Source organism: Grammomys surdaster, unplaced genomic scaffold (genome assembly GCF_004785775.1).
Source record: "Grammomys surdaster isolate TR1022 unplaced genomic scaffold, NIH_TR_1.0 223, whole genome shotgun sequence".
Classification (NCBI taxonomy): domain Eukaryota; kingdom Metazoa; phylum Chordata; class Mammalia; order Rodentia; family Muridae; genus Grammomys; species Grammomys surdaster.
In genome coordinates this window covers 1,750,696-1,769,375 of record NW_021604668.1, presented here as the reverse complement: position 1 = coordinate 1,769,375, position 18,680 = coordinate 1,750,696, and the positions used below count along the sequence as shown (strand labels likewise).

Sequence of the window (18,680 nt, the reverse complement as noted above, 5' to 3'; positions counted from 1 at the left end):
GAGCATTGGGTCCCAACATGACAACACAAGTGGAAACCTCTCCATGTTGTGAAATTTTGCTTCACTCACAAAATAACTCAACCTATTGAGCAAAGTCACTTTAAACCTGCAGTAGATGCATAAGTAAACACAAATGAATCACATGTTCAGACTTGGACTGTAGGCCCACACTACTATGAAGATGAAAATACAGCAAAACCTGAAAAATTCAGAAGAAACACTTCACAGCTTCGAGCATTTCAGACAAGGTACATGACTCTTTCCAAGTAGGATTCATGTGGCTAGAACACATTTTATGCATTTAATAACTTACCCTGTAGTCCATTTGCTCTGAGCAGTTGAATACATAAACCATCATGCCCAGGGCACGGCCAAGGTCTTTGGTGGTTTCCGTTTTCCCTGTTCCAGCTGGGCCAGCCGGAGCCCCGCTCATGGTCAGATGAAGTGCTTGAGTCAACGTGATGTAACACCTTCACACAACAAAACACAAAACACTGCAGTAAAGCCTGTCCTTTCATGACACACTGAGGATACATGATTCTCTTTTAAATAGTGGCTAAAAAGTCAAGGCCTAGAACACTGTAGAAGCAAAAACTACCTGTGAGCTTTGGACTTGTTCACAGCAAATGTGAGTCAGCCTTCTAGGCTGGCCACTTAAAACAAGTAGAAAAGAGTGTGCTGTTTTATTTACCCACTGTCTCACCTCCTAAGGGCTGTGCTTTTGAATACAAATATCTTTATTTGTGATATGATTGAATATCTGATACTTCTAGGTGAAGATATTAGTAATATGGTAGACAATATCTCAAACTGTGTATAGACTAGTGAGGAGGAAGATTAAACATTAAGAGCTGAGATGTGCATGCTTACATACAAGTGAGCAAAATACATGCCTACTTCAATACAGAAGGTGAATGCGAGCACACAGCACTATACTGACTGTAACACTACAGTCAATGTATTTTTAGAAATTTATTCGAATGTGTTGCACATGCATTTAGAGCATGACACTTATTTGGGCAGGGAGAGGCCCAGAGGTTCTGAGACTAAAAGTCTCATCCAAAGGATAGAACTTAATATCTGCAAAAGGAACCAATACTAACAAATGGTAAGGTCCTAAAACAGCTGATGGTCTTTACCTGGAGTCTCTACGTTATTTCTGTGTTAGTACAGACAGTGACATTCATGCCTAGAGTTGGGAGACAAGGGACTAAGATCTAAGATCTAGTCTGTGGATCATCAGATATCAGCCTGAAGCCTTCTGACCTCTGCACCCTGAGGCCTCTTATCTACAAAGTGAGGCTTACTGTGGGGCTGCATGAAGAAAGTCCAGGGGAAAGCTCTGAAGAGTTCAAGGTGCCATGCCAACAGAAACAAGCAGAAAATGGGCCACAGCCCTTCCGTCAGATGCAGGTTGAAGAGCGTTCCACAGAAAAATGGAGGAGAAAGACTCTTATACCAGGAACTGATCCCTCTTTGTAGAACATGTCCTCTCTGCCTGTCCACAGTAGGAGCCAAGTGCCTAACCAATCTAGTGTATGCAAAAATGGCATTTCTAGGACACCTGCTTGGGGGACACTTCCTTTGGACCACTGACTGTAGCAACCGGGCAAGCCATACTTAGTCAGTCAGCCACCTACTAGTCCATGATTGGGCATGCCCACCTCGAGATTTACTACAGTGAGACATCAGCTTCTGTGTTCATTAAGACACTGAATTTAGTGGTTTTTTTAAAATGACACCTTAGCCAGCAATGTCTTCACCACTATAGCTACTGCAGTACCAGTCTGTTGGTGGCAAGCTGGCCAGCCTGTCTCTGAATGTGCTGACATAAGGGAAGTCAGCATCGGCCCCCACCTAACTTCCAAAGAGATGTCCACATCAAGTGGCAAATGAGACAGAATGGATTCACTTAGAGGGCACCACCATGCTTAAAAAAATTCACAGGTAAGCCAGCAGATGAAGGGGAAATGAAACATACTACCAAATACCCTTTCTAACATTATCTGTGCTACCACGAGAACATGGACTTTTTAAACTTCCAAATGAAGCACATAGGGAGTTTTCCATTCAAAATTTACTAAGCATCCAATTTTACACATTGGAATAATTTACATTTTCCCCTCTCTTCTCCTGGACCTTCACCTCTCTTCCCCTCTTCTCTCTTCATAATGGCATGCACACAGTATCTGTGGCTACTCTCAGGTAATTATGTCAAGCTATGACGGTCAATTCTTTTTCACGAAAACTGTACTTAAATGAATGAGGGAAGATGATCTGTGGTTTTAGGTAAAGGTAAGGAGGGTTGATTTAGACAGTTCCAGAATCTGTATACTATAGAAATGATGAACTCGTGTTATTAATGTGTACACAAACAACCCCAAAGCTAGAGAGAAAAATCTTACCATCCTCTCCAGGGTGGCACAAACACACAGATATCGTACAATCTGTCTATACTTTGGTCATAGGACATAGTTAGAAACACTGAGGTAGGATTTCCCCCGGCACCCACCAAAAGTCAAAAGATTAAGTGTGATTTCTCATGCCACATAATTAAAAAAAGTTGGAACGTTAATAAAAGAATTCACACCCAGGAGACATCTTTACCTCTGCAACATTCTATGTATCTATTTATGGATCATGAAATAGCAATGCACTTTTGGTAGCAATCAGTTGGCTGGCCCTATGCTTTCCTTAGACCACTCTGGCTATCTTCCTGTCCTTTAACCCAGCTATGTTCCCACCTACCTTGAAACTTTACTACTTAATTTTGTCTGTAGATTTCTACCCTAGAATCTGGGTGCAGCTAATCCTGCACTTGGGTCTCATCTCAAATGTTTTCTTAGTCTACACAGATTTTAATCCAAAGTCTGAAATGCTCTAAAACCTGCTTTTTAAGCATTTGAGAGTTGCATTTTCAGATTATAGGTGTTTTACTTGGAGAGTCTATGCAAATATTTCAAAATCCAAAAATATCCCGAATTGGACATACTTCTGGACCCAAGCATTTCAGACAGGGAAACTCAATCCGAAGTAGATGATTCCCTCCAGACCCTTTCTGACAAATCGCTCTGTTACACTTCTATTATAGCAGGCAGTGCATCCTAAAATAAATACCTGCCATTTCTCTCACCCTCACCTACTGGAACATCACACTCAACTGGAACTTGATCACCGTGACAGCAAAGACATTGGACAATTCTTAGCACAGCTCTTCATAAATACTTGACAACTCCTTTAATGAATCTTAGCTTCTCTCTCATCACTATACGCAAGAAAGTCATCATAGGCTGTCCTCACTATGCCTGCCCTTCCCAAAAGAGGATGAAGGGGTTGATGATGGCAGAGGTAATGGACAAAGACCTCAGGCACAGCCAGACTTCCTTAAACCACATTAATCCACACATCTCTTCTCTATTTGTTATGATTGTGTGACTTCTGTAATTCTATCTCTCTAATTCAATTTTCTTCATCCTGTCTCTAAAGCTAACACTTGGTGTCTGGCACAGGTAATCTCTATGCTGCTTTCATTATCACTTCCTGACCAATCCCTCCATTCCCCTCAGCCTCTCTTCTCATTCTCATGCTTCTCCATCCACACAAAAGGACACTGGGTCTTGGCTTTCCCCTCTGTGAGAAGCTATGTTTGTTACCTGTCAGTGAGAGGAGTGATCACCAGCCGCGGACTGTTTCCCAAGTATTCGTAGAAGTACTGGAAGTGGGCGTCACAAATATTAACGACACAGTGCTTCCGAGAATCCTCCCACTCGTGCCGGAGCTGAGACAGCCAGGTAAAAGCATGGGGGCTGACAACCTACAATCATTGCACAGTCTTAACACACCGGTCCCTGACATCTCTGAGGCAACAAACTGGTTAATCTCATCACTTCTGCTGACTCTCATTCCTAAATTCTACAGGAGGAACTATCTTGCACCCTGTTGCAGATCTCAGCTGTGTGCCTAATCAGAAATATGTGTGTAACGAGAGTCTTCACTTTAAATTGTCGTTTGTGCAAAATAGCATCAGTGCGTTCAAGCCATGTTTTTACCTTTCATGGATAACCCAGGGTGTAGTTATGCTTTGTATCTTTATGTATCTATTAAGCAGATCCAACAAAAAATCACTGTCTGTATTAAAATCACACGTAATCCATAATTCCTGCACATTGAAGAACAAGCTATGCTTTTGCCTGTGTTCCTAGTCCAGAACTTTTAACTTCATTTTTTATCAGATTACATGAAGGTGTTTTTCATAGGGTACTCTTTCCTATATTACTCAATTTTATCTATCACTTTTCTAGTTTGAAAACAATTTCTGTCTCTTTCAGGGTTTGTAAGATTCTAGGGCTCACTGGAAATCCCTTCAAGTCATAAAAACTCTTGCCTTTCCAAAGGCAAGTTTCCAAAGACTAGGCATGAATCAATAGAAGATCATGAATGAGGAAAAAAATAAATAATACATTATCTGCTTTGGTGGCTTAGTGGTAAGCACAACTGCTTTCCAAAATAAATATCTTCTAATAATGATTTATGCTACTACAAATAAAAATATAAATATATAAGAAAAGGCAAGGTCATATTCAGAGAGTGGATGTCAACAGCTCATTACCAAAACAAGAAAACACAGTAAGTGGTGCTTTGCAAGGGTTGATCTGAGATTAATTAAAAATGTTCTTAACTATCTCTGATTCAGGAACTAGATCAAGGACTGTTTAAGGCTTTTGTGAAATAGCACTAGTGTGAGTGTGTGTGTGTGTGTATGTGGTGTGTACATGTTCGTGTGTGTATGTACATGTGCAGGCCTGTATGACCAGAGGTTGACGTCATCAGGTATCTTCCTAAATAGTTCTGTACCTTATGATTGAGACGGAGCTTCTACTGAATGCAGTGTTTGATGCTTTGGCTTGACAGCTGGCTAGCCAGCATCCAGGACATTCCTGACTACACCTTTCTAGTGCTATGGTTCCAAGCACATGCCATACACTTGGCTTTTTGTGTAGATTTCAGGATCTGAACTCAGGTCCTCTCACTTGCACAGGAAGTACTTACTAACTGGAGCATATCTCCAATCCTGAGAAGACGCTTTCTTGAATTTACATGAGAAAATTAAAATTCCCTTTGAATTCAATAGAGAAATAAGTAGGAAAGCAGCATAGAGTCTTTCATACTGCAAGCATTTAAACTGATATGGAACTGTCATTGTATTTTTATTGTTTTAAAAAGCAAGATAAGCAGGATTGCTTGCATCTTTTAGAATTTTAAATTTTGCTTCAATTTCATTAGGTCGATGTTTTTTTCTCTTTATCTTTTTAAAATTCACTGTGGTAGTTGAGTTACCTGTTTTTTGTTGTTGTTGTTGTTATTGTTGTTTGTTTTTTTTTGTTTTTGTTTTTTCTGTTTCTTGTAAGTCTGGTATTTGTTTCTCTCTTTTTATTTAAAAAAATTGTTTTCACACAATACATCCTGATCATGTTCCTTTCCCTTTGAGGTAGTTCGAATGAGACTGCTTTCCCACCCCTCCTCACTCTCACTTTTGGGCTCATATATTGGAATGTTTGGTTCCTAATTGGTGGAACTACTTGGAGAAAGATTAATGGAGATGTAGCATAGTTGGGGGAGATGTGTCACTGGGGGCTTTGGGTTTTCAAAACCCATACCAGGCCAGTGTTTGTCTCTCTGTCTCTGTTAGTTCATTCATGTTCTGTGTCTCTTGGTCTATCCCTCTCTGTCTATGTCTTGCTATGTCTCTGTGTGTCTCTGTCTCTGTCCCCCCCACCTCTCTCTCTCTCTCTCTCTCTCTCTCTCTCTCTCCCCTCCCTCTCCCTCTCCCTCTCCCTCTCCCTCTCCCTCTCCCCCTCCCCCTCCCCTCCCCCTCCCCCTGCCCCTCCTCCTCTCCCTCTCTTTCCCTCTCTTTCCCTCTCTTTCCCTCTCTTTCTCTCTCTCCTTCCCCTTCCTTCCCTCTCACTTATGGATCAAGATGGTGACTCAAGCCTACCTACTCCAGGCCCTGCTTCTCATCCTGATGAACAGCAATAAAAAAATAACAAAGACATTTTCCCCAACTCCTCCCAGTACCTCCCACAATGTTCCTACCCACTCAACTCCAGCTTTTTGTTTGTTTGTTTTATTGGTCTTTGTTTTGATTTTGTGTTTGTATGAGTTTTATTTTTATTTATCGTTGTTTCCATTTTGAAAGAAGAAATTGTCATTTCAGGACAATTTCTTCCCACCTGAAAGTCTGTGGTGGTGGTGGGTGTAGGGTCCTACCATCAATGTTGCTCAGGAATCAAACAAGCATGTTTCTAACACTAGAAACTAAGAGTACAATTAAGGAAATGAAGACTGAAAACATTTCTTTCTCATTAAACACTGCCAGCCCCTAAGAGACATGTGGGTGTTTAAAACATATAGGTGGTAAAAAAAAAAGTCATCAATTTAGTGAAAATATTAGAAAATAACCTCTTAACCAGACATATTATTTAGCCATGTACAGTACTAACAGGTGTTGGCCAAAGCACTCTAGAATTGTGACCAACCCTGATTTCTCAGAAGGAAATGGATTTACATTGCACAGAGATGGGTTTTTAAGTGAGTGTGTGTGTGTGTGTGTGTTTGTTTGTGTAATATATATATATATATGTGTGTGTGTGTGTGTGTGTGAGAGAGAGTAGTATATATGTATGTATGTGTTTGTATGTATGCAGTGTATGTATGTGTGTGTGTGTGTGTGTAGTATATGTTTGTGTGCATGAAGTATGTGTCAGTGTTGGTAGTATACATGTATGTATAGTGTATCTATGTGCAGTATGTGTACAGTAGATGTGTGTGTATGTGCGTAGTGTAAGTATAGTGCACATATGTATAGAGTATGTCTGCAGTGTGTGTTTGTGTAGTAAATACTGTGTATGTGTGCATTTTTTGTGTGTACATATAATATGTGGTGTGTGTGTGTATGTGTGCGTGTGTGCAGGCAATGCATGCCACAGCACAGGTGTAGAGGTCAGAGGATGACCTTCAGCAGTAGTCCTTGTCTTCCACCTTTTTTGAGACAAACTCTCATTACCACTATATTCAGACCTGCTGGCATGAGAGTTTTCAATGATTCTTTTGTCTCTGCTTCCCCCGGGATTATAGGGACTGTGCTACTGTTCCCTGCTTTCTGTGGAGTTTGGGGATCTGAACAAAAGTCCTTAAATATGCCTGGCAGGAACTTTGCCCACTGAGCCAGCTTCTTAACCTTACCCTTTAAGATGGTTGAAATGGCAAAAAGTATTATAGTTGTTGACTGTGTACATCTCAGAGGTAAGAGCCACAAGGCAGATGGATATGCACAGAAGCCAGAAGACAAAGTTATAAAAAATGTAGGTTCTTCCCATGGTCCTTGCCTCTTCATTAACTTTTAGACTCTAATTTGGCAAACCATTGGCCATTACTCCACTAACTATCAAACCTAATGTAGCCCAAACAACCTCCCAGCACTAACTGAAACTTCTGAAAAACAACGAATTTCTTAAAGCCACCCTGACAACAAATACTGCTTTCAGAACACAGCAGCGCACTTGCCTTCTGAGAAATCAATTTTGCCACCACATCTCTGGCGTGGACATCAACGGTGCAGATGGTCATGACTTTCTGCCTGTCTCCGGGCGAGAGTTCTCCCAGAAGAAGTGTGATCAGTGTGTTTAGCTGTGATATCTAAAAGTATTTTTTTTAAAAAAAAATATATATAAAAGCAGTAGGTGTCAATACAGAGACTAACTGGTCAATATTCGTAAAAAAAAAAAAGTTTTAATTATAAAATGACCCCAAACTTGTTATCTCAGCTGATCTTCAAAACACCTAGGGAGAGACAAACATACTGCTCTTCATTTTCAGGAATGAGCCAGGATACAGTGGAGACAAAGTTGTCCTTCAGTGATGCCACAGAAAGGGCAGAAACAGGGCTTTCTGCCTACGTTGCACAATGTACCCTAATGATGACCCAACTCACAACTTCCAGTCGGAACTACAAGATCTAAGAGCTAAAACCAATGTTTTTAAAGGTATAAGAACTAAGTGGCAATTTCATTCTTTAGAAAAAAAATTGACCAACAACGAGCATTTTTTTATATATATTTATAGTGATGATTAATGAGAAAATGCTCATACCTAAGTATCCTACTTTGGCCCATTCTTTTTACTTATATTGCTGGTCTTGCTTAGACTCATTTGTCTCCTAGATAAATATTTTCAAAGCACTTCTCTTCTTGAATAGAAGTAAAGAAATAGAGTAACAGGAACACCGACCAACTGTGCTATGTGGATAGAACAGGCAGCATCACAGTTGGCAGGATGCTCATTCTGTTGTGAAATGATCTCCACACACACACATGAGAACTGCATCAGAAATAACATAGTTCCTGATGTAAAGAACGTGTGGCCAGAAAGCTTGGAAAGACAGTCTCTCAGGTGTTGTGTGGTTGGTTGGTTGGTTGGTTGGTTTTCTCATGTGGTTATTCCCACAAAAGGCTTCCTTCCTTAATTTCTTCTTTACTTAGGGCTTATTTGCAAAAGAAAAAAAAGGCACAAGCCCTGCCTTAATGATACATGCCGTGATACATAACAATATTGTCCCCTGTCTTCTTCAGCTCTGCAGAGCCCCGTCTGTTAAAAATCATCAGAGCATGATAGTGTAAGCAAGAAGTGAGCACCAAGTTGGTGGAAGCCCCCAGACCTGGTGAGTGGTCTGTGGAGAAGCCTATATAAGCATTAAATGTCAGAGTGGCCCTGAGGTTGCTGTGCAGCTGGACTCAGTAAGAAGGGGGAGAAGAAAGACAGCATGGAGAAGCTTTCACACACAGCAGCAGCTCGATACTTTCATGCACACAACTTACGCAAAAGTAGAACGTAGGTTTTCTGAGCACTGACCAAGGACATTGCCCCATTATCAGATCATTGGACTTTATTGTAATCTCCCACCTCTACCCCATTCTCTACCCCATGCTCCAAGGAAAGCATTTTTTCTGATCACACCACAAGGGGTGATAAACTCAACAATAACAAGAATATGAACAAGAATATGTCCACTTTACAACAGCCTATTAATACCCTACCTTACCGACCAGGAAATTGTAACACAAATCTGTGAACTGTATCGCCAGTTCTGGGAGCAGGGATTCGGATCTCATGGTGTGACTTCAGAGAGGATCCTCGGACTCCCTGACCTGGCCTGGTTACCACTAAGTCTGAGGATTTATGCCTTTGCAGGAAGTTTTCTAGAGATAACTATAGTCAAACAAAATAGTCCTATTTGCTCAGAGAAATAAAAATATGTGCTGGGCCTGCCTGGTGGCTCAGGCTCATAAACCCAGTTGATCAGAAGGCTGACAGGAAAAGCATAGTTCAGGGGAAGCCTGGGCTACAGAGTCAGTTCAATCTAGCCTGAGCAACTGCCTGAAACTCAAAAGAAGACTGGGGGATACAGGGCAGCAGTAGAGTACTTTTCTAACATGTATGTGGCCCTGGGTTCATTTCTTAGTATTATAAAATAAAAATAAAATATGTAAATTAGGCAACAGAAATTCGTATCTGCTCTAGTGGCACATATCCTTACCCACTAAGCTGGCTCAACCATCCTACACAGAAGTCTACTGCTTCTCCTCAGACTGAGAGAAGACTGACAAATAAAAAATTACTTACTGTGCACCATAGTAGTTCTGCCTGTGTGTGTAATGCAGCATGATTTCCACAGCCGATCAACCATTCTCCTCATGGTGGCTGTTTACTGTGGTTTGGCAAGGTGACTTGAGTTTTATCCTCTCAGCCCATCCCAATGGTGCAATCCACCGATATCAACAGTACCAGTTGTAGTTGCCTGTGTTGTTTATGAGGGCTTCAGAAATGTATTCATTCATGCTAATTATTCTCTCCCCATGAGTTTGGCTTTTTAAGGGTTCTTCTTGTCCATGAGGTAATATATACATATTTCTGTGCCTGCTGCATTTCACTGAACATGATATATTTCAGATTCATCCATGTTATCTTATGTGGCATGATTTTCTATTTTTTAAGGTTGAATAGTATCCCATTCTGCATATGTGTATCTATCTGTATGATGGTTTTTTTCATCTATCAACAAAATAAAGTCGTTTATGTATGTTGGCTGTTGTGAATAAGGTTGCAATAAAAAATGGAATGCAAATAATACATCAAAACAATTTTATTTCCTTTGTATTAATAGCCAAGGAAGTAAAAAAAAATCTGATTGCTAAGAACTACAAAGCATCAGTGAAAGAAATTTTTAAAAGACACAAGTAAATGTAAATGTATCCTAGGCTCACGGGTTGAAATAACTCATATTTCTTAAATATCCAGACTACTCAAAGAAATTTATATATACAAACCAATAGCACTTTCAGAAATAAAAAGAAAACTTGAAATACATATGAAACCACAAATGACCTTGAATAGCTAAAGAAATCTTAAGCAAAAAGGGAGAGAAGAAGAACTTCATATGTCTGTGTCAAATTATATCAGAAGACTGCAGTAATTAGCAGAATGGAACTCAAATTTCCAACTAGTTTTCAATACGGAAGTAAAAATATGCTTGGCGAAAGAATAACATCTTTGACAAATGGTGAAGGGCCACTGAAGGCAGATGTGAGAACATGCCTGTGATCTCAGTACATGGGAGACTTTGGCAGAAGGAGCAGCTCAAGGTCATACTCAGGAACTGTGAGTTCAAGGCCAACCTGGGAAACACAAGACCCATCTTCACAATGCAAAACAAAAATCAAACAGGGCCTTCCCACTTAACACTAATTTCAATGGATAATGAATTGATGCTTTCTACATGAACTACTAGAAGCAGATATGAGAACAGAACTCTTGACGAGTGTTAAGATTTGAAACCAAAACCACAAACAACAAAAGGGGGAAAAAGGTGGGATTATACCAAAGTGAAAAGTTTCTGTACAGCAGGGGTACAATAAAGAAGATAAAAACACATGTGGAATTGGAGAAAATATTTGGAAGCCGTGTATCTGATAAAGAATTAATACTCCAATGCTGTAGTTCCTACACACCAGCAAAACAAACAAAACAAATAAGAACCCCAAGTATTCTGACTCAAACACGAGCCAAACACCTGCACAGACACAAATTCACCAACTCGTAACATGAAAATATGCTCATCACATTCAGTCATCAAGGATAAGACTCAACCTACATGAAACAGAGTCTGACACCCTGAGGATGTCAGAGAATAAGTACCGGTGACAATACTCACTCACCTACTTATTATCTTACAACAAACCTTCAATTTCACCAAGATCAGATGTGGCCATTCTTTTGTGTATGATATGCTCAGAATTCATCACTTCCTAGATGTCAGCCTCCAAGAAGGCAAGGACATTGTCTGCTTAGTCAGCATTTTGTCCCCTGAGCCACTGAAGAGCTGTCAAGAGTGTGAGTCAAACAGATACAGGATTGCAGCACAGAAAACAATTATAAGCATCTGTAGAGATCTTTACTGAAAGCTTAAATATACATATATACATACATACATTATATATATGGTATGTATATGTAACCTCTGCATATGTGTGTGTGTGTGTATGCTGAGTAGAAAAGAGGTTTTTGGTTTGGATATTTCCTTATTTGGACCAAGATATCCAAATTCTGCAGTGTCAGATGTTACACCATCAGCAGAACTTGTCTAACCAGTTTATTAAGACAGTAACAATACCTTACGCCTCTATACCTGAGCACATTTATAATTTCTAGTGTTTCTCATGCACTTAGTTGTCTAAGCCTCCAAACGACCTGTGATTTCTACATTACTGACTCATTTCTCACAGAGGTTCAGTCAAAGGCAATATGATTAAGATGATGCCTGGCCAGTGTTATGTGCACAGCACTGTGTGCTGCACTCATAGTCTCTAGAGATTAACATTTCCCCAATGATATCCTCTCAGAAGTAATGAGATTCTGTAACCATAACAACAGCCATAAAATGTCTAGAATTTCGGAAGTGGCTCCAGGTAGCAATTATGGAATGGTCACACTATAATTACATCCATGTTTATGGGTGGATGACATAGAAAATAGCCTATGGAAGCCTTTCAAAATAACATACCTTCTCATAAATGCATGCTTCTTCTCGCCCCTGACTCAGAAGGGTTGTCTGGCTTTCTACTGGGTCAAGGACAGTTGCCCTAAGTGGCTGTTTTCATATTGCATCCTGGCTCTGAGAAGACAGTGAGAATGGAGACTATCTGGCAGTAAGTAGCCTAAGTGTAAAAGCCATGCTATCTGCAAAGCAGAGTGCTTGCCCACGCCCTTACTCCTCCCATCATCCTCTGCTCCAGCCATACTACACTTCTCTGTGTTCCCTGTCATGGCCGCTTCAAGGCCACAGCTGTGGCTCTATATACCAAGGCTCATCTTCCTTGAGACTTTTTGGGGTTGTTTACCTTCTCAGGTTGGCCTTCTCCACCATACTGTCTTCTAGGCCTTTCCTGGCAAACATTCCCTAGAATGCTATTTTATGAAACTTAAAGGGATTTTATTGGCTGCTGCTTATCAGCTGTTGGTACTTTCTTTCTCTCCTTTCCTTTAGCCATGAGCTCTAAAAGCTCCAGGCCCACATGTGTCTCACTCTGTATTGTACTCCCCCACCTAGTAAGCACATTAGCCAGTAAAAAGACGTACTCAGAAAACAAGTGCTATAGAGAGGGAAGAAGAAAGAACCGAGAAGATGAATGACATAATGCATCAGAACTTTCCATTCCACCCACTCATATAACTCACACATGGAGTTACTGTTCATAAGCCCATATGCCAAAGAGGAAAGCAGGTTAATAATTAGGATATGTATACAGTACTCTCATAGCACACAGAAACAGGGTCTTGCCTAATACAAGGGTTGGAAAGGCATTTTGGAGGAAAGAACATCTGTGCTAACACCTAAAGAATGAAGATTTATGTTTTAGTGAAGTTAGAGGTTGGCTATCTAGAAAGGCTATGTTCATGCCACAGAAATCAATAATGAACTCATAGATGCTACAGTTACCTACACAAGACATGATGTCACTATTACAATAATGAAATCATAGCTGCTACAGTTACCTACACAAGACATGGTGTCACTATTACAATAATGAAATCATAGCTGCTACAGTTACCTACACAAGACATGATGTCACTATGGCAATAATGAACTCATGGTTGCTATAGTTACCTACACAAGACATGACATCACTATTACAATAATGAACTCATGGGTGCTATAGTTACCTACACAAGACATGACATCACTATTATAATAATGAACTCATGGGTGCTATAGTTACCTACACAAGACATGACATCATTATTACAATGATTCATAGCAGTTACCTACACAAAACATGACATCACTATTATAATAATGAATTCATAGTTGCTATAGTTACCTACACAAGACATGACATCACTATTATAATAATGAACTCATAGTTGCTATAGTTACCTACACAAGACATGACATCACTATTATAATAATGGACTCATAGCAGTTACCTACACAGGATTACATCTGTCAACATCTGGCATGGATAGGTAGTTGATCTTCAGTACCCACCCCTTTCTGAGGAACTATTGGCAGTGAATAGATACTGGAGGTAGGAGGTATCATTTTGTATTGAGGGTGTGGCCTTATGCCCATGCTACAGTGAATGACTCCATCCTATTGCACAAATGGGAAGTTTGGACATGAAGTTTGGGAAGAGACATGTTGAGGAAATCAGGAGAAGTTGGGGGGCAATAGAGGTCAGACATTGTATCTCATTGTATACATATATCAAAATTCTCAAAAACATTTAAATAAGAACCATTGTCAAATAATGGTGAAAAAAAAAGGCAGAATTAAATGTTAACAGAGACAATTTTTTATAAGGATAGTACAGTAAGTACAACCAACTAAAGTTAATAATTATAAGAATGCAAAAATTGGATTACCATTCAATCCATTCCACAGGATTGTGGATGTTGCTCACTGTAGAGGGCATGCTTAGCACATTATAAGGACCCAAGCTGAATCTTTAACAAAAAATAAAGATATAAAATTCACAGCAGCAGATCAGAAGATAAATCAAATGGTCGTCTCAGAGGATCAGAAAAGGTTCAATGCCTTTTCAAGATAAGAAATTCTCTACCTGTAGTGATGGAAAACATTTTTCTCTACTTGGTGAAGAGATTTCTCATCTGTTAGGCTGCTGTGGCTACTCTGAATCAAAACATTCCCTCCCAATAGGAAAACAGACATTCTTAAAGCTCAATAAGAAGCTAATGAAACACAAGATTAATCAATCTCAGAAAGTTAGAAGATCTACAGTCTCCTTCTAGGTTATACAAGAAGCTAATAATGGCAAGAAGAGGTGATTATTTGGTGGAGGTGCCTATAAGATGGACAGGAACTCCAGGAATTCAGAGTTTGAGAGCTGTTACTCACCCTGAGGTGGGGCAGATGCTTGAGAGTCACCCATGCTCTTAAAAGTACCCTCCATGAACCTGGTAACCCCAACAAACATTGGCTCACCAAGCTAGACTTGGCTGAAATTGTTCCTGTATGGGGTGACTAAGCATTTGTTTCCATTTACCCAGGAAAAGCCACACAACAAAGGATGGTTTCAAAAACAAATTAGTTCAGACTTAATAGAGACACATTAAAGTGTTCTTCCCTGAGTTGTTCATAAATCAAGGAGGTCTAGGAACTTCAACACTGCATTAATGGCCCTAGCCAATGCAATAAGCTCAAGAAAAGGAAATACAGAACAAATAAAAGAACAGAAGATACTATATAAAATTGTCACTGCTTAAGTTGGACATGTTTGTATACACAGCAAACCCTACACAGCCCATATTTCACAAACCGCAAAGTACTAAACATAGAAAGTTTTGTAAACTCCTAAGATACAAAGTAAATATTTTTTCCATCCAATATATTTTAATGATTAGTCATACATACTGAAGTTAAAGTTCAAAAATGTATTAGTATATAAAATGGAATTGAAATATCACAAATAGAATAATGTAGTGAGAAATGTACAAGACAACTATGTAATAAGCTGCAAAGACACTGCAGAGAGGAAATAGAGATCATCTAACTGAGTGGGGGAAGTGATATGATCTTTTGTTATAAGAGCCGTTATCCCGAACTTTCCATTTGCCATGGTTAGTCTAGTAAAAATTTAATTAGGCTAAAAATATTCCCCTGAGAATAAACATAATGGTAATAACAATTTATACTTTAAAATTTTAGAATAGTGTAAACAATTTTGAAAGGGAAAACAAAAGATATATGAAACTTGACTTCAATGTTTATTATGATGTTTCAGTAATTATGACCATGGTTTTGTCATAGAGACAGAAAAATAAATAAAAATAAAATACATAAAATAGATCTCTCTCTCTCTCTCTCTCTCTCTCTCTCTCACACACACACACACACACACACACACACACACACACAGAGAGAGAGAGAGAGAGAGAGAAAGAGAGAGAGAGAGAGAGAGAGAAAAAACAAACTGATTTTTTTCAAACTGATTTTTTTTTCAGACCAAGGCACGAAGTCAATTCAATGGAAACAAGAAAAGATGTGATATATGACGTCAAAAAATCACAAGAATCTATTCATAACAACGCCCATTAAAACATGCAATTTATGGGGCTAGCAGCATAGCTGGGTGACAGAAGAAAATGTGTAATTCATCATCTTCTGACAAAGGACTTATATCCTCAATAAATAAGAACTCTTGGAATTAATAGGAAAAGGGCAAGGCATCCAGATGTTTAAAAAAAAATGAGTGATATGGTAACCTAAGACAGAATACTGATTAATACGGACCCATTGTTCAACATCTTCAGATGTTAGAGAAATTCAAGTTCAAGGTACACTGAGATATTTATTGATAGCCCTGGAATGGCTGCAGCTATAGAGAATGGCAAAATGAAAACTTAGAAGTAGAGAAAACATCTAGAATCCCTGAGCATCATTCACAGTCTAAGGTCGTCCAACAATGAGGAACTCAGTCGGCATTAATATCTCTAATATTTAAATATACACCCTGATTACCAAGAAATTTTGCTTCTATGTATTTACGCAGAAGAAATGAGAATACATGTCCAGGAAAAGACTTTTTTCAAGAATGCAAAGACAGTGTGAAGCTTCAAGGTAGAAATGCAAATACCAGTTGATAGAATAGAAAAGAACTTATGGAATATAGATATGATAGAATACTTCTATCTTAGTTAGAGTTTTACTGCTGTGAACAGACACCATGACCAAGGCAACTCTTAGAAAGGATAACATTTAATTGAGGCTGGCTTACAGGTTCAGAGTTTCAGTCCATTATCATCAAGATAGGAACACGGAAGCAGACAGGCAGGCATGGTGCAGGGGGAGCTGAGAGTTCTACATCTTCATCCGAAGGCTGCTAGCAGAATATTGACTTGCAGGCAGCTAGGATGGGGTTCTTAAAACCCACACCCACAGTGAAACACCTACTCCAACAAGGCCACACTTTCTACTAGTGCCACTTCCTGGGCTGAGCATATACAAACCATCACAACTACTAAAGACTAAAAACCAAGTTTTTGTCATAATTTTATTCACACTTCTCTGGGTGAAGTCTAAGCACACCACAGTAATTTTTTTTCAGGTGTAAAATGCTCCTATCCCTTTTTCGATGCTCCACAATCAGGGCAGTAATCAGGGCAGAAGAAGCTTCCTCCCGGGTCTCAATCTTCCAAACAGCAGCAGCAAAACAAGCAAGCAATGAACAAACATACAATCAACCACTGTTGCTAAGGAACGTTGAAATCTAAGGAATCAAATCTATCAGATTTGTCTTATTCCAAAGATTCTGACAAGGCAAGGTAGAAGCATGTGTGTGTATGTGTGTGTTGCTGTGTATGTGTGTACTTGTGAGTATGTGTGTACTTTCATCTAATGCCATAGTACATGCAATAATGATAGGTGTTATGATTTGAATAGGTTTGGCCCCTATAGACTCATGTGTCTGAAAGCTTGGCCGATGGGGAGTGGCCCTACTAGGAGGTGTGGCCTTGTTAGATGAAGTGTGTTACTGTGGGGGTGGGCTCACTTGAGTTCCACCCAGTGTAGAAGAGACACCCCTCCCAGCTCCCTTAGCATCAAGGTGTAGAACTCTCGGCTCCTCTAGGACCAAGCCTTCCTGCATGCTGCCATGCTTCCCATAGTGACAACAGACTAAACTGAAATTGTGAACTAAACCTCTGAGACTGTAAGCCACTCACAGTTGTGTCTCTTGCCATCAATTAAAAAACCCTAAGACAATAGGTCTCCGGGAAAGAACCAGAATTTGAAACAATTATCTGCGTTTATATCTTACTGGTTTTACAAGCAGAAACAAGGAAAATGATCTGTAGGCAGATCGTGTATTAATGCGACTCCGATCTCCAGTTTTAAAACTAAGCTCTTTTAAAGTTCTGAAGTTCATTTTAAAAGCTTCTCCCATTATTGTAAGAGTAATTCTAATTAAAAATTAACTGCAGCCGGCAGCTACATACACTCTGTGTGCGTGAGATGCAGTATGTGCTGTGTATGTGATGTGCATGTGTGCCGAGTATACACACACAGATAGCAGGAAAAGACATCAAATAGCTTGCTCTGTATTCTCTACCTTATTTCCTTGAAACAGGGTCTCTCACTGAACTTGGAGCTAGGCTGGTAGCCAGTGAGGCCCAGTGCCCCTCTTGTCTCTGCCCTACAATTCAACTTTGAGGCAGGCATGGCCATGCTCTGCTTCTATGTGTTGACTTCGGGCCCTGGTGCTTATACAGCAGCATTCTTTCCCACTGAACGAGCCTTCTCTGCAGTCTTGGTTACACCCACTTTTAAAAGATCACCAAATAGACTTTAGCAGAGATGCATATACTTCTCATGGCCCTAACCACGGCATTAGCAGCGTGTAAGCATTAGCTCCGATACTTATTAGTACCAGTTGTGGAACATCATTGAAGGCATCCATGTGACTAGTTTGTCAAACACTCCAGTGATGCTGAAGGATTTCATAAACGTTTTTATCCCAAGCTGGTGAAATGGTTCCTGTGGTAAAGTGAACGCAGCGCAAATCTGACAATCCTCAGAACTCATGTAAAAGGACGAAAGCTACACGCAGCAGTTCGAATCTGTGATCCAGCATTTCTATAGTGAGATGGGAAATGGAGACAGGAGACTTTCCCAGAGGCCTGCATACCAGAACTTGTCTGCAATATGAAGTGCAGGAAAATCAAGAGAGATCCTGTCCCAGCACGGTGAAAGGAAAAAACCAACTCCCCCAAATTGTCCTCTGAGCTTTATATGTTCTCTCTCTCTCTCTCCACATACACACACACACACACACACACACACACACACACACTAATAACAGAAGCTTTTAAATCTTCATAACCCACTCTCTCTGTTCTTATATAGACCTCATGCAGATAAGTATATATGTATGTGCAACAAGTCTCATGTGGATATGTGTATATTCCCCATATATCTCATATATAGCTTGTAAAGATTTGTGTATCTGTATATGCAATAAGTCTTAAAAAAATGGAAACCCTTACAAAAATGTTAAGAGAGAAAGAAAACTAATTACATTAGCTGGCTAAATGATGCTACAGTAATCTTT

General features: G+C 39.7%; 1 protein-coding gene across 1 annotated transcript in view; it reads right to left on the bottom strand.

Annotated features, from left to right (window-relative positions):
- Dnah11 (dynein axonemal heavy chain 11) overlaps window positions 1-18,680 on the bottom strand; it is a 291,537-nt gene that overhangs the window by 173,532 nt on the left and 99,325 nt on the right. Inside the window, exons 31-33 of the mRNA XM_028773185.1 lie at window positions 7,564-7,695; window positions 3,654-3,814; window positions 314-470 (exon numbers count right to left, since the gene is read on the bottom strand). Coding sequence (XP_028629018.1) covers window positions 314-470; window positions 3,654-3,814; window positions 7,564-7,695 — 450 coding nt within the window. The remainder of the gene's footprint in view (window positions 1-313; window positions 471-3,653; window positions 3,815-7,563; window positions 7,696-18,680) is intronic.